Genomic DNA, 15,559 nt, shown 5'->3' with positions numbered 1-15,559 from the left:
TGTTTGAAAAGCTGCAGTACTTCTTTGCCAAAAGACAAAGTATACGTTAGGTTTGGATCCAAAGTGAGGGTGTGCTCACATTACTGCCTCAGAGCAGTAATAGCTCAGTTGGTTAGAGCATGGTGCTGATAACACCAAGGTTGCAGGTTTGATCCTCCTTTGGGACAACTGCATATTCCTGCATTGCAGGGAGATGGACTAGATGATCCTCTTAATCCCTTCCAATGCTATGATTCTATGAAACAGGTCAATTTCTGTCTGTGTACTGTACACACCAGGAGGTGTTGACTGAGCAGGGATGTCTTTGCCCCATGCAAAGGTGCCCATGCCTTGGCTAGAGACAAATGAGGAATGGCTTAAGAACAATTTAAGCTGGTGGGAAGCTGGTTTGAGAAACAAGGCATCAGACAGTAGTATCTAAACACAAAGTACAGTATAGATATACATTTTGGATGATGTGTTGTGAGCAAGGATTAAAAACCCAGCCAAAGTTTAAGTTTGCCAAAGTCCAGTCTTTGATTTTGGTGGTTGCCATTCTTCAGGGTTATCAGTATTTTTTATTTTATTTTTGATGCCATATTTCAACAACAAAAATATGTTGTTGTTTTGTTTCTTACTACTCTTATGCAATCTGCTCTGGCATTTTTCTTGATTGAAGAGCAGGTACAAATGCTTTAAGTCATAACTATTTCTCTATCTATGTTGAGAGAGGCAGTGTCTGTACATTCTAAGTAAAGTAAAGTACCAAAGACTAAATGTAAAATGACCCAGTTGTTTTTGTTTGCTTGCAGGAGAAGCTTTACATTTGGCCAGGGATTTTGGCTACACTTGTGAAACTGAATTCCCAGCTAAGGCGGTTGGGGAGCATCTTGCCAGACAGCACATGGAACAGAAGGAGCAGACTGCAAGGAAAAAGATGATCCTAGCAACAAAGTAAGGGAGAGCCAGATTATTTTCATGCTGGTTTGTAACCTGACCATGGATCAGCCCTAAACATAGTGGAACTTTTAGAGTGTTTTTGTTCCATGATACATAAATGCATTAGCCACAGAGGCTGCAGTTTGAAACACACTTCCTGGGAAGTACATTGTGTTGATTTTAGTGACACAAATAGGTAAATATTAATAGGATAGCACTTTGTATCAGTTCTGAAAATATAGTCACATGAGCGGTCTCCTTGCATGAGCACTATAATAGTAGAAATGCAAAATCGCCAATTCCATTTGTGTGGAGAAAGATGACTTGGATGTTTTTTAACAGAAGTCTGCAGCTGACACATCACTGGAATCAGCTGACTGATGAATGACAGACAGATGGACTGTTGCTTCTTTTCTGTTATGTTATTATTGCCCTCTACTGGGCATAATCAGAACTGATCACCTGCCTGTCATAGACATGCTGAACAAACCAGGCACATGAGCCAATCCTGTAGTGCTCCTGTACCAGGGCGGACTTTGGTCTTTCAAATTTCAGCAGCCCCCTGCATGAGGCCAAAATTTGCTGCCCTCTCCATGTCTGTTTTGCATATGCACTGCAACATAGAATCATAGAATCATAGAGTTGGAATAGACCACAAGGGCCATCGAGTCCAACCCCCTGCCAAGCAGGAAACACCATCAGAGCACTCCTGACATATGGTTGTCAAGCCTCTGCTTAAAGACCTCCAAAGAAGGAGACTCCACCACACTCCTTGGCAGCAAATTCCACTGTCGAACAGCTCTTGATCTAGATGCTATACTCCTATTGATGCAGCCCAGAATTGCATTGGCTTTTTTAGCTGCCGCTAAATAGTTATGCAGCCCAGAATTGCATTGGCTTTTTTAGCTGCCGCTAACATAGTTATGGTGCCACCTTCAGCTTGACACACAGTGCAGGAGAACCAGTCACACTGTGCTAAATCCATCTCTGCTTAATTTGTCATGGGAATTATCCAGTGGGATTCATGGGAAACATGTAAACTGACAAAGAAGTTCAGTATTCGCATGAAAACCTCACTACATAGCAGTTGACATGCAATCCTCCATATCAAACTTCTTTGAATGTGCCCAAATGTGCTGAATTTACTAAAGTACATAAAGAAGACATTATTACACACACACATCAAGACAGGAGCAGGCCAGAAACAGCCCATTGACTTCCTGATGTTAAATCTTCTGAAATTATCTGATTTTTGAACTTTTTTGGCAATCTGGAAAAAGTGAGGAAAATGTTTTCTTGAAATATTTTTGGTTACTTATGCAAAAGTCAATGGTTTAATTTTAATTTTTCAAAAATCAAGGGCCATATTTGGAATAAAGACCTTGTATATTTTTTAGTTTATTATAACAAGGGCCATAAACATACATTACAGACGTCAGTCTCTTATTTGCTTTCTTTTAATACGCAAGCAAGGATGTAATCCCATACACAATTATTCTGGAGTGAGGAAGCTTATTCAACAGAAGCTTAAAGGTAAAGGTAAAGGGACCCCTGACCATTAGGTCCAGTCGTGACCGACTCTGGGGTTGTGGCGCTCATCTCGCTTTAATGGCCGAGGGAGCTGACGTACAGAGCAGCATACTGAAACGCCGTTTACCTTCCCGCTGGAGCAGTACCTGTTTATCTACTTGCACTTTGATGTGCTTTCAAACTGCTAGGTTGGCAGGAGCTGGGACCGAGCAACGGGAGCTCACCCCATCGTGGGGATTCGAACCGCCGACCTTCTGATTGGCAAGTCCTATGCTCTGTGGTTTAACCCACAGCACCACCTATGCCGAACTTACTTCTGAGTAAACATGCAAAACACCAGATGTTGCAGACCTACGGGACACTACTCCTAACATGTCTTCATTTCCCTGTCACATTATCCCATGTTATCCTCATCACAGTCTATGAAGAAGGCCGGTGATCTTCATGTATGTAGGGAGCTGAACCAAGGTCTCTCCAGACCTAGTCAATGTGCACACCAGCTATTATTTTCACTAATGCAGTTTCAGTAAGAGTCTCTCTCAGGCATTCTGAATAAGCCCAGTTACAAAACTTCCCCTGATTTCAACAGGACCCCCAAAGAAGTACATGCTGCACTGTAGCATTATAGACTGATGCACAAACCATTTAAGCTCACATGATAGGCTAGACAAAGCAGGTTAATTTGTTCTGTTGGCCTGAGATATGAGGCTCATTCGAACTATAACAGCCCAATTTGTTTAGGGATCAGACTTTCTGCATTATACCTGCCCTGCATATTCATTCACACTGAAGGACAGAGAGTAGGCTTTTTTCTCTGTTAAGTGCTTCTGAGTTCCTTCCCCTGTGCCTCTTTCACATTTTCAATGGCCATGGTGTGCTGCCTGGCGACAAGATACAGGTGACCGCAAATAACTTATACAGTATCAAAGGCTTCAATGAAAGTAGCAAGCTTTCTGTTTCCTTGAAAAGGGAAACCTCTTTCCTACTTGATGTATAACCTCTCTTCAAAGAATCCCCTTTGGCTATACCAGCATGCAATAGTCCAAAAATCACATAACTGGCTTAAAATGGAAGGAAACAAGCTGCCACTTTTATTAGGCCACACACAGTCATTACAATCAGAAGTTCTGAAATGCACAAACATAACAGAGGCAAATAGGCCCCCTGAAGCCCTTTATCTTCCCCAAGGAGCCATAAAAAACAATTAGTCTGCCAGGATTTTAAAGACCAAACAGACTCTTAAAACATTTACCTAGGACTAGCACAGACCAATTCATTCATCTGCAGGCACATCAGCACACCATTTCAAAGTGACCCCTTCCTGCCAAGAGTGGCGGAGCTTCGAAGAAAGACTGGACCAAAATTACTCTGGGCTTACTCACACTAATGATTTGCACCAGATCTTTTGGGAGCTATGATTTAACACTGTAAAGATTGGCGTGATAAAAACTCATACTATTTGCTTTCATTTTAAACTATCAACGGTTGCAAATAATTTGTTTCCTTTTTTGAAAAATAAGACAAAGGCTCAAATGCTAAAGAGCAAAGATTTGCTTGATATGGACTGGCGGACCTTAATACAGGCTTCCCTGGATCTCAGAGACAGAAGTTCATATGGAAGTTATTGTTCACGAGATAAAATTATGTCTATAGGGAAAATTTTTGTAGAACTTGAGAGCAAGGCTGTGCAAAAGTCTCAGGGGGTTGAGCTAGATGACTCTTGGGGTTCCTTCCAACTCTACCATTCAACAGTTCTATGAGGTATGAATCTCAGGCAAATCACAACACTTCATACAGTCTGTTTAGAAATCGAGAGCAACTCAGCTCTGCATATAACACCCAATTCTGCCTAAAAATAAAATAAAAGGTGGAGACTTTTGTTAATTTCCCCATTATAGTCTGCAGGAAAGTCATGTGAAGCTTCAGAAAATGGACTGAAGCAACCTTCTAAACAGAAACTGAAATGGCCTCCTATCTGAACCTAAGAGGCAGGTTCTGAAATGGTTCACACACATAAAACCCTACCTGGGAGGTGTTTGTGGCATGCACCCAAGAGATGTTGCTTATTTCTGATAATGGTCTCAAAAGGTGGGGCATGGCTCGTCATCTCTTTTGAAAATTACACTGTAGACTCCAGAAGGCAATATTTTATGTATGTGTGGCTTCCTTATGAGATGTGAGAGAACAGTGCAATGGTGTGCAACCAAGAGGCTAACCCCATGTAGCACTATTTCCTTTGATCGTCTGTTTTTGATCCTATGCAGTAGTCTCAATGACATAGTGGATGAAAATTGCGTACAAGCAAGCTGATAGCAGCTGAATTTAGACATGAGTGAGATAAGCATGGTTGGCAAGTCCAGGTTGTAGGGAGATTCCTCCCACTGATGGCCTTTCCTGTTCACTGAAATGTGAAGTTCTATTGACCAAAGTCTGGAACTGGATGGTCAAGGTTTAGTAATACTGCAACTTGAAGCATTTTAAAGTAGATTCCAAAAGCAGCATAACCACACATAATTTGTGTTGGATTGTTGTCGCTGTTTTGTGTGTGTGTGTGTGTGTGTGTGTGTGTGTGCGCGCGCGCGCGCGCATGTGTATGCATATACACATTTTTTGGAATGTAGATTGATTTTGAATATAATCACTAAACAGCGTAAGAGAGCAATGGCCAGCTAATAGTCCACATGCTGGATCATCTGGTCTCCAAATTAATATTGTGTGTTTCAAACATCCTGGCACAGTTTCACTTTCGAGCCTCTATGCACATTCCATCTGCATTTCATAGTGTTGCTATTTCACATGCATTATGGAAAGCAATGGAATAGTGCCAGTGCCAAACTCTTTTCAGCAGAGCTTTGAAGAATGGCTTCATTTCTCAGCCCACCTCCCACCTGTACCACCTGCTACTATTTATTCAGTTGTGCTCCATACCTGGGAATCCATTTCTGCTAAGAGATGTCAACACATTGGAGCATGCATTGGGACATTGGGTAGACATCCTTAACATTATGCATCCATTTTGGTTCTAGGCAAATATGTAAAGAATTTCAGGACCTGCTAAGCCAAGATAGATCACCCTTGGGATCCTCAAGACCCACTCCAATATTGGACCTTGACATCCAGAGACATTTAACACATTTCAGGTATGACCTTTGAAATCCATTTGTCTTCTGTAAGTCAACTTGAAATGTTAGCTGGTGAATGTTTTAGATTTCAATGTGCTTCCTCTCAAGAAACTGGGAGGAAAGTTGCTTATGCTGCCACAGTAAGTTCTACATCAAGACTAGCATCGGTTAAATCCAGTCTATGTGTGGTAGGGAAGAGCTTTCAAGGGGTGCATAAAAGGAGGCTACTTAAACTTTTGGTCTTGGGTTGGGGAGTTTTGCCGAGTTTAGTCCTTGTGTAGCAACCACATCTTACAGGATCCCAAGGCACAGGAATGTCCTCGGATTTGATCCAGGAGAGAGTATAGCTCTCTGGAATGCGGTTACTGTCCAAGACTTTTATGTAAACTCATTTTTTTGCTATATAAATAATATAGACTTAGATAGAAAAAGGCTCTTGAATTTCCCCCAGCTTGGCTTGCCTTATCCCTCCCTTTAATGACTTTTCACCGGATGGTCAAACCTTCCAGTTTAGAGGAGCATGAAGCCATGAATGGTTTTTAAACTCCAGCATCAATCTGTATTGCATTGTTTGTACACTGTTCTAAGATTATTTTAAGAGCCGCTTTTATTTGTGTGTGTATGTGTTCTTCAACATTTAATAGTTTAGCTATTCTTCCTTGTTTTTCTTTAAATTATTGTTGGTTATCTGCCCTAGGAAAGGTGGGATATAAATGTTTTAAGTAAATAAACAATTAAACCACTTCAGTTTTTGCATAATGAAAAACTATCCAGTTGAATATGTGAATCCAAATTCATGAAAATTTGCACAGTTAGAATGCAATGGAAACTATTGTCTCGTTCCAAGGTGCTGTCATTCCTGAGTGGTCAGATGCCCTCTGGTGGTGCTGGTGAGAAGCAGTCGTTTCTTTTCTGCTGCTCTGCTAGTGAGCTAAACAAAAGAAGAATATGTGGAAGCAAGAAAGGACATAGGACTAGGTTACATTTTCCCAAATGAACGTAAATGAGCATTCAGTCCCAAACAGGTTAAATCAAATAAGTGATATTGCAGGTCTCTCTAAGCAAGAGCAGGATGGGATAAGTGCAAAGATTTCCCCCAGGCATCAATTATAAAAATGTGCTTGAGCGAAATGGCGGCTGAAGGTGGAGCACTTCATGGAGCATAGTGTAGAGATGGGACATTTCCAGGATTTAAATTCTTGAAGTGCCAAAAAATTTATGGAGCCATATATACTTCCCTTGCCTTGTGCTGCTCAGACAGGGTATCTGAATATAACCCTGCAACATTTTCTGCAAACTAAAACACAACCAGTAGAACTACCACAAAGCACTTTCATAGTATTTAAGAGAATGTGCGGGTTCTAATAGGCTTGGCATAGAGGGTTCTGTGGGTGTAGCTATAGGACACAAGTCCTTCTCAGCAACTTGTTCCTCCTCCTGAAATCACTTTAATATACTTGCATGCTTTAAATTATTATTACTAACAATAATGAATAGTAATGGTAATAATAACATATGTATTTTTAAAAGGTTGTGTGAGCATACACACAGCCACCCAAATGGCAGCTGGAGTGTTAGCAACCCTCCTCACACTCTTATTCATGGACGAGTGGCCATGCCCAGAAGGAGTGGTGGGGTGATACCACGGCCTCTGCAGCTTCCCCTGACCCACCCCCAACATCCACACATCCGACATGGGCAACTGAGCTATGTGCATAGGCTTCAGTGCCACAGAAGCTGAAACCCTGCATAAAGCATGCCCACATAGTGGCCGATACGGTCCCTCATGCAGCAAGAGACATGGCTGATACACTCGTTGCAAGCAGATCCTCATGTGCGTGAGCCACAAAAATGTGATTATGGACCAAGGGAGATCCTTTCAAGAAAACACTGGAGACTGCTCTCTCCTTTTTGTTCCTAAAATAAATTTATGTAAAGCAAGGGTGGCCCTCTGGACGTTTAGCACCATAACTCCCATGCCGGCTGGGGCTGATGGGGGTTTATGTCTGGCAACATCCAGAGGTCCCCACCTTGGCTGTGCCTGCTGTAAAGGATCTGAAGGCTTGGCACTAAGCCCTGGTGTTTTCCGTCTTCTAACCATGAACAAGTTACATACTGAGAAGAACCGCAGGTAATATGTAGAGGCTGCAGGAAGGGGCTTCTGCAGTCATAGGGGCCACTCATGGGGTTAGATGTTTTCACACTGAGCAGGGCATAGCAGAGGCACATGTCTCTCTTTGAGTATCATCAGCCTGCCACAGTATGCTGTAAATATTTGATAGCAACTTCTGCTGCTAGAAATATCCAGACTTGGCCATTGCTGTAAACGGGGATAGACAGATGGTGGCTTCCTCTTTTTCTCCTCCACCTCCCATGGAGAGTAAAGCAATTTCCTTCACAATAAGACTGAGCTCTGTCAGCCTGGGGGTGGAGAGGTGGGGTGGGGTGTGCGACACCTTGTAGCTGCTGCCAAAGGAGAGTCCAAGTCTTGAGGCCTATTTGGCTGGTTTTGCTTCAGTGAAAGGATATCATTAAAACATGAAGGGGAAACGCCCTTCCCATCCAGCTTCTGGGCATGGCTGCATGTGCTTAACTGCATAATGACTTGAGAAAATTGGCATAATATCCCACCACCGCCAACGTTCTCAGAACACTCTTTACAAATACAAATCCATTTTCGTTCCCCCAAAAGTGCATTGTATCATGGTAAGCATAGAAGAGGTGCAATGGGCCTTGCTTTCTCTTTCATCTCAGATGGAGAGAGAATCAAAGCAGATGCCAAGGTGGCAAAGAAAAGAAGAAAGTAGGAAATGAAGTCAGAAATTCTAATCCGAAGGAAGGTCAGCACAGGATAAATGACAGTCTAGGAAGCTAGGAGGTTCCTCTCTCTAGCCTCCAGTCAGGAGCCTAGGAAGGGGGGGGGGTCCGCCCCAGGTGCCATCATGGAGGGGGGTGACAAATTATCAAGGAACAATTACTGCCCTACTAGGCGTTTCATAAAAAACTTTTTTTAAAAAAAAAATGCCTGCTCCAAAGGTCTTATCTTACTACACTAGGGATTATATAGCTATATCTGAAATTTCATGCATATCAGTTAATATCTTGACCCTCCTCCACAAAAATAACTGTTTACTTGGCCGTTTTCATACGTCATGAAGGCTGAAATTTCAGTTCAGTGGAGCCAAAACACAATCCATCCTGTAGATTTAAGTATCTGTCCACAGTCGCCTACTTGTTATCAGGGGCCCAGAATCCACATTCCTTTGTAAGAAAATACAAAATAACATAAAAACCATTTTTTCAGGCAAATCAAAAATCAATGGGGGGGGGGGGAGAGGTGACAAGAAATTTTCCGTGCCAGGTACCACCTGACCTTCCTACACCTCTGCCTCCAGTGCAAGCTTAGCTGTATCCAAATACTTCCAGCATTTCATAGCTCTATAACAGTCAGAAACCAGCATGTTAAGCTTTTCCCACTGTTGAATAGCCACGCCGGCAAAAACTTCAGTGCTGATTTTTGCCAGCCAGGCAATCATTAAAGGTATAGGGGACATGCCAGGGGGGGAAACTGGCAACCTGAACTTTAATCCAAATGAAAGACCAAACTATATGTGACTGTATCCCAAGTATGATTTGGATCAGGGCCATGTATTTGGGAAGGGGGGGTTAACCCTTCACCTTCATACCTATTCCCAGAATGAAGATTGCCTGTTCCCTGTTTTGCCACCCCAGTATATGTTCCAGCTCCAAACATTATTACTGCAGGAATCACTTTTGTTGCAACACTGACTCTCACCACAACATGCCAAGGGTGGATGTTACCCATAAACCTATAAACACCCGTGCGCAAGTACCTGATTGGGCCAGAGTTTCCCAGTGGGTGCAAGATGTGTGTTTCCACACATATTTCTACCTTTGAGGCTTTTTCTTGCAGGGTTTATTCCTCATCATCCTAGCAGACAGTTTTGTTGGGAGTCACATTGTATTGCTTTGGGAGACTTCATAGCATCCTCTTCTACCTGTAGGGTTCCAGGGCATCCTGGCCACAGTGAATGAAGCAACTGAAAATCTGGTCCCTAAGGGCTGCACTTAACACCTAAGCTTCTGTCAAGAAAATCAACCTTTGAAGATGTTTCTGGCCTGGATAGATAGATTATTTTTGTGTCTTCCTCACTCGAAAAGTAATAAATATTTTAGTGGGCAAGTCTTCAATTTCAGCAAAATGAAAATCTGTGTGCAGTAAACTCTTCAATATTTCTCTCTCTCTCTCTCTCTTTCTCCTTCCTTTACAGCTTGATCACTCATGGCTTTGGGACGCCTGCGATATGTGCTGCCCTCAGCACTTTCCAAACTGTTCTCAGTGAAATGCTGAACTACTTGGAAAAACACACGGCACACAAAAATGGCGGAGCAGCAGAATCCGGCCAAGGACACGCCAACTCGGAGAAGGCCCCCCTGCGGAAAACTTCAGAGGCTGCTGTGAAAGAGGGCAAAACAGAAAAGACAGACTAGCTACATCAAACAGAATCTATTTCCAGAGAACCTTGCTGCTGATATTTTTTTTAAAACATATATCTATCTCTATATATATAGATCTACATATATATCTATATCTATATATCTCATCAAAAGTGATTTGGCTCCAGTGGACCAAACTGAATTTGGGGAGGGGGAGGTTTTTTAAAACCCACCACCCCTGCTCTCCCCAAGGACAGCTATGTACAGTAACTGTGGGATGAAAGTGTCACTTTTTTAAAAGCCTCTCTCTCCCTCTCTCTCTCAATGATGTTTTGTGTGTGCACGCACACACACACATACATTTGATCATTCCAAATGATACACTGACACTACCCCCCCCCCCCAGCACTTCCATACTTCTAACCTATCACAGGCTAACACTGAAACCCTTTTCTGATTGGACAGCCTGATTGGAGACTAAAAGAATATGGCATCCTGGTGAACTTGTGTCACACCATCACCCATTCAATGGATGAAACAGAGAAGAGCGCCTCTTTTCACTTGCCCCCACGAGAGACAATATGGAAGCATGTCTTGCATAGGAGGTGGAAGAACTTGAAGATATTTCAAATAACAAGCACTGCGTTGTTTGGACTGAATACTGAGGCCTGGGAGCTTCTGATAGATCCACACCAGAATGATGTCAAAGCCCATCAACGATTTGTCATTCCAGCCTGGGTGCCTTCTCTTGGGAGGGTGTGGCCACTGAGTCCATACCCTTCTTACTGCTAGCTAGGAGAAGTTCAACAAATAAGAGCTGGAGCTTCTGACCATCTTTCCCACCTGCCCTTAATCTTAGCAGCTGAGTTCTGTGCCTGCAGAAAATCATAAACAGCTGTATGCTCTGCTGGATCAGAATATGGGACTGGAGAGATCTAGTGTGTTGCTGTGATGTCACAATGTTTCTCACCCCCCCCCCTTTCAACGGCTTGTATGATCATGCTTCAGCCACACTGCTCAGCTCTTCTTGCGGGGGGGGGGGGGGTAGGATTGCTCCTGCCAGCTCTTCCCCGATGTGCTTCTGGTGCAATGTCTGAAAGATCCTGTGTGTAAGCTCTGACTACACAATCAGGAAAGGTCCCTGATCACACAGACAGAGCCAACGGTTTGCACATGTGTAGGGCATCATTTGTACAGACACCATGCTGCATGTGCATAAGGAGTGAGGGCCAGAAGACATGAGCACGGAAGATGCTGTTCCCCCTTTCCCTGCTTATTCAGAAAATGTCTTAATAGTGCCAAATGTCCCCCCCCCCCCCAGAACACACATTCCTAAACTCAAGATTTGTTACAGACCAGCGCATTATCCAATTCAATAATCTGATTTAGAAGTAGCCATTTGTAGCAGCCATGCCCAAGATAGCCAGAGAGTTATAATTTTCTAGCTGTTTCATGATTCTGACCCTTAATGCCTCAGCTTTTGCCAGGCTCATTCTGTTTCTGTTAGGTTCATTAAAGGAGTGAGAAAAGCCTTCTAGCTGTGGCTTATAATAAAGCTGGACTTAAAATTTTCTTTCCCAGACATCTGCCCAAAGTCTGGTTTGCTATTCTGGGCTCAGGTTCATTCAGCTAGACCCTGCACTTAACATATGCGCATGTTGGGCCTGGAACACCAAATCTGCCACACAGAGAGACACACACACACGTTGCTCACTGCAAAGACTAGAGCACAACCTTATTGTTCTCAATTGTCTTTCTTCCTCTTCTTAAAATAGTATGAAGTTCTGACATTCCAAATACTCACAAAACTTACCCAAATCTAGAGTAAAATAAACTTTTCACTAAAGCATCATGAAATATGTCCAGGATCAAAATGTAATAGGATTTCTAACTTTGCTACTAGTCCTTCCAGCTATGCCTTACACAGTGGTTAGATATGCAGGAATTAGCAGGTCACACTTTAGCTAACTGCTGCAGATCTGCCCTAATCTCAATTGCCCAACCCAGCTGAAATGTTGACAAGTTTAGATTTATAAAATAAATCCCTGACGTGTTGTGCATCACACACTTAATTCCTGCCAATAAAGAGGAATCCCACAGAGCTGGTTCTGATTATACTTCCACACATGGGCATAGCCAAGAGGGGGTGGGGGACAGCTGCCCCCCCCCATCAAGTAAAACAACAGAAATACATAACTAACTGACTAATCACTGTCGGTTCTGCCTCACTAAGAAAAATCTTGGCTATGCCTCTGCTTCCAATTTGCATACACACACTCATGTGAGTGGCCTGCTTGTTTGAACAGTATAACACTCGAGCATTGGATTCACATGAGAACATGGCTCCTCTTCTGTGCATTGGAAAATGCAAGCCATTTTTCAATACATGGGGAAGGGTTGATCTCATATGAGTCCATGGCTCTGATATAATACTGCTTACCAAAGTAGACTGCATGGTGGGGTTTTGTGAGGTGTCAAAAGTCAGCTGCGCTTTCGCTCTCCCTTACTCACTCTCTCTCACACACATACACAGAATTGACAAACCTCTTGGTGTCATGAAGTTTTACCTGAGGTCTCCTCTTGTGTAACTTAATCACATTTAACCCTCCCTTCTAAGGATTCACCATTTTTGTTAAATATGGTGGTGATTATTGTTTTTGTGCAGCAGGTATCGGGTCCCCTGTAGCCATCATTTGTAACACCCTGGCTGTGACCCACAGGCATGAATGACCAGGGACAGCCTAGGTGGCTGTAATTTAGAAATACTTTTATTCAATCAAGAGAGGGATAAATGGGTTTTTGGAATTGTGTATTCATGGGACCACTGCATTTTCAGACGGTAAAAGCTAAGGACCTCTTCTTCATTTTGAAATCCTGGCAAAAACCTTTATTGCCGCTCACAGCTCCACCCCAGTTCATATTCAAAAGTATCTTAACTGTTCAGTCTTTTATAATCCTTTGGTTGCCAATGTTTATCTATACGTAAGCTCATTAGCAAAATACAGTCATCTTTTTTATCCAACCAGACAGGCACCCGTACTTAGGGCCTCCTTCCTGTATTATGGTGTTTTTTTTTAATTAAAAAAAAAAGTGTACGCCTAAAAATGTATAGTGTGGATGTGATAAACAGGTGTTTGAAAATATGTGTTTCAGACGAAGTACACTTGTTAGAAGACGGTGGGTGAGCTGCAGCCTAGATGTAGCTTGAGGGCCATTTGAGTGTACACTTGGGGCCAACCACTATTTTGTTGCTGCGTAATGTGTGAAATGACCTTCTTGCAGGTCAGGCTTGATGTTCTGTAAGATACAAAAACAAAAAAACAAACAAAAAAACCCTTATTCAGTGTACAGTCTCTCTCTCAGACCTCTGTGTAAATACCACCCACTGCTCATATCTTCCTTTTGAAATTTCCTCACCGGCATGGTTGCTTGATAGGAGCACTCACACGGTGGCATCCTGTTCTTCAGATGCATCCTTGAGCCCCCACCCCATGTAGTGGTTCCCTCCAACCTTGAAAAGACTGTAGAACATTGTTTTGTTTTGTTTTTTTGCTCTGGAAATTAACAAATCAGAAAGGGCTGCTGATTAATCCAGATAAATTTGAATTTATCTTAGCCTTTGGAAAGATAACTCTTCTGTTCCAGTAGTTTGCTTTAAAAGGGCAAGAGGAGCTGATAGTAAGAGAATTGCAGGCCCACGAGCAGGATCCAGGAAGTGGAATTTCAAAGGCTTCCTCCTCCTGGCTGTGCTGCAGACTTTGCAGAAGCGCTGACTGAGGGGTTGGGAAGATGAGGTCATTTTGCCCAACATCAGAAAAAGACCAAACTTCTGTTTCTTTCATGGGGAATCATTTTTAAAGAGCTATTTTTTTTCCTTTTGTCTGATGGGTTCTGTTCTGTACAGCAGTTGTTGTGATTGTACTTAAATGTGAGTGAGCACTTGGTCACAAGCAAGGCAAAGATTATTGTTCCTTTCCTCTTCCCTGCTCCACCCCACAGCAATTTATAATTTGGTGGTTAAACTCATTCTCTTTTACCTTTCCGTTCCTTACATGACTTGTCCATGAGACATGGGTCTCTGAAGATGATGACCACATTTAAGTGAACATTTCACGGCAATAAAATCTATGTTGATTTATGCACTTGGAAATAATTTTTGTATTTGGGATTTCTAAGCAGAAATAACATGCTGTCCCCTCCCTCTAGCCTTCTGTGCCTTTAACACAGGTGTGGGGAACAGGATCACATCAGCAGACCAGAGTGGGCCACTTTGACAGGTGGGTCGGGTCACTCACCTATTAATCATCTGATGTCACCAACTAAAAGCCAGAAATTCAGGAGGTGTAACTTTCCCCCATTACTGACTCTCTGTGCCACAATGAACTTCTGCCTGCCACATAGCTTTGGAAACACACTGGAAACACATGCAGCAGTGGGAAAATCTGGTTCTGTGCATATCTACCCAGAAGTCCTATTTAGTTCAATGTGTGCATAGTTGTGTAGGTACCATCAGGACAGGACTCTGGGGCATAAGCCCAAGGTGCTACTCTGTAGAATGAGCAAAGCAGTCTCCGAGTGCAGTAGGAGTGCCTTACCCCATCATGGCATGTGAAGAGGGCCACTGTCACTGTGCTGCCCTCCCAGGTGCGGCCATAGTGTTATCCACCAGGACTGGGATAGGACAGGATCAAATATTTAGTTGATGTCACTTGCTCTGCCAAGATACAAGAAATAAATAAAATGAATGCATTGAAATACTCCAGCCAGGAGGTGGCAGCAAAAAAGGCTCTCGCAGTTCCTTTTTTGTCTCTATAGCTTTACCATAAAGAAGGCAAACCAGGATCCTACCCACGTGTGGTTCCAGCCAATAGAACGTCCTTCACAAGATCACCGCTGCAAAACGTAGCAAACTTGTTCAGCACAACTGTCAAATTTCTTTTCAGCTCTTAAGTATTCACTCCACAGGCAGAGAGAGAGAGCAGTTCATCATTTCACCGGCCTTTCCTGACCACAGCTACACTGCTGATCCCCAAGGCCACATTGCTCAGGGTGATCCAGGGTGATTAGTTAATGAGGGTGGCTGGGAATGGGTCACAAATATTCCAAGCATCACTTTATTCATCAGCATATTGCAATAGCTACAGTTAAGCAGCTCCACCAAACATGCAAATAGTCTCCCTCAAAGTGATAAATTTGGGGGGAGGGTTTGTTACAATAGCGCTTGATGACTTTGCCTCCAAGCCATCCCACCCCATCAAAAAGGAATGCTGAAATTAGCCTTTCTTTATGTAGAGGTGGAGGAATTGTGGTCCACCAGCTGTCTAGGGCTGCAGCTCATGGGGCTGAACCAGGTCTAGAAATGCTTCCTCTGAAAATGAAGAATCATAGAATCTTAGCATTGGAAGGGACCCAAGGGTCATCTAGTCCAACCCCCTGCTATGCAGGAATCTCAGCTAAAGCATCCATGACAGATGATCATTCAATCTCTGCTTAAGAACATCCAAGGAAGGAGAGTCCACCTCCCGAGGGAG

The 15,559-nt window shown here is 43.0% G+C and overlaps 1 protein-coding gene across 1 annotated transcript in view; it reads left to right on the top strand.

The window, feature by feature from the left end:
- Positions 1 to 14,166, top strand: part of TFAP2D (transcription factor AP-2 delta) — a gene marked incomplete at its 5' end in the record, with an annotated part of 42,801 nt that extends 28,635 nt beyond the window's left edge. Inside the window, 3 exons of the mRNA XM_028721933.2 lie at positions 792 to 933; positions 5,475 to 5,588; positions 9,863 to 14,166. Coding sequence (XP_028577766.2) covers positions 792 to 933; positions 5,475 to 5,588; positions 9,863 to 10,082 — 476 coding nt within the window. The remainder of the gene's footprint in view (positions 1 to 791; positions 934 to 5,474; positions 5,589 to 9,862) is intronic.
- Positions 14,167 to 15,559: the final 1,393 nt, after the last annotated feature.

This window comes from Podarcis muralis, chromosome 3 (genome assembly GCF_964188315.1).
Source record: "Podarcis muralis chromosome 3, rPodMur119.hap1.1, whole genome shotgun sequence".
In the NCBI taxonomy this organism is placed as follows: domain Eukaryota; kingdom Metazoa; phylum Chordata; class Lepidosauria; order Squamata; family Lacertidae; genus Podarcis; species Podarcis muralis.
This window is presented reverse-complemented; position numbering and strand designations above follow the sequence as displayed.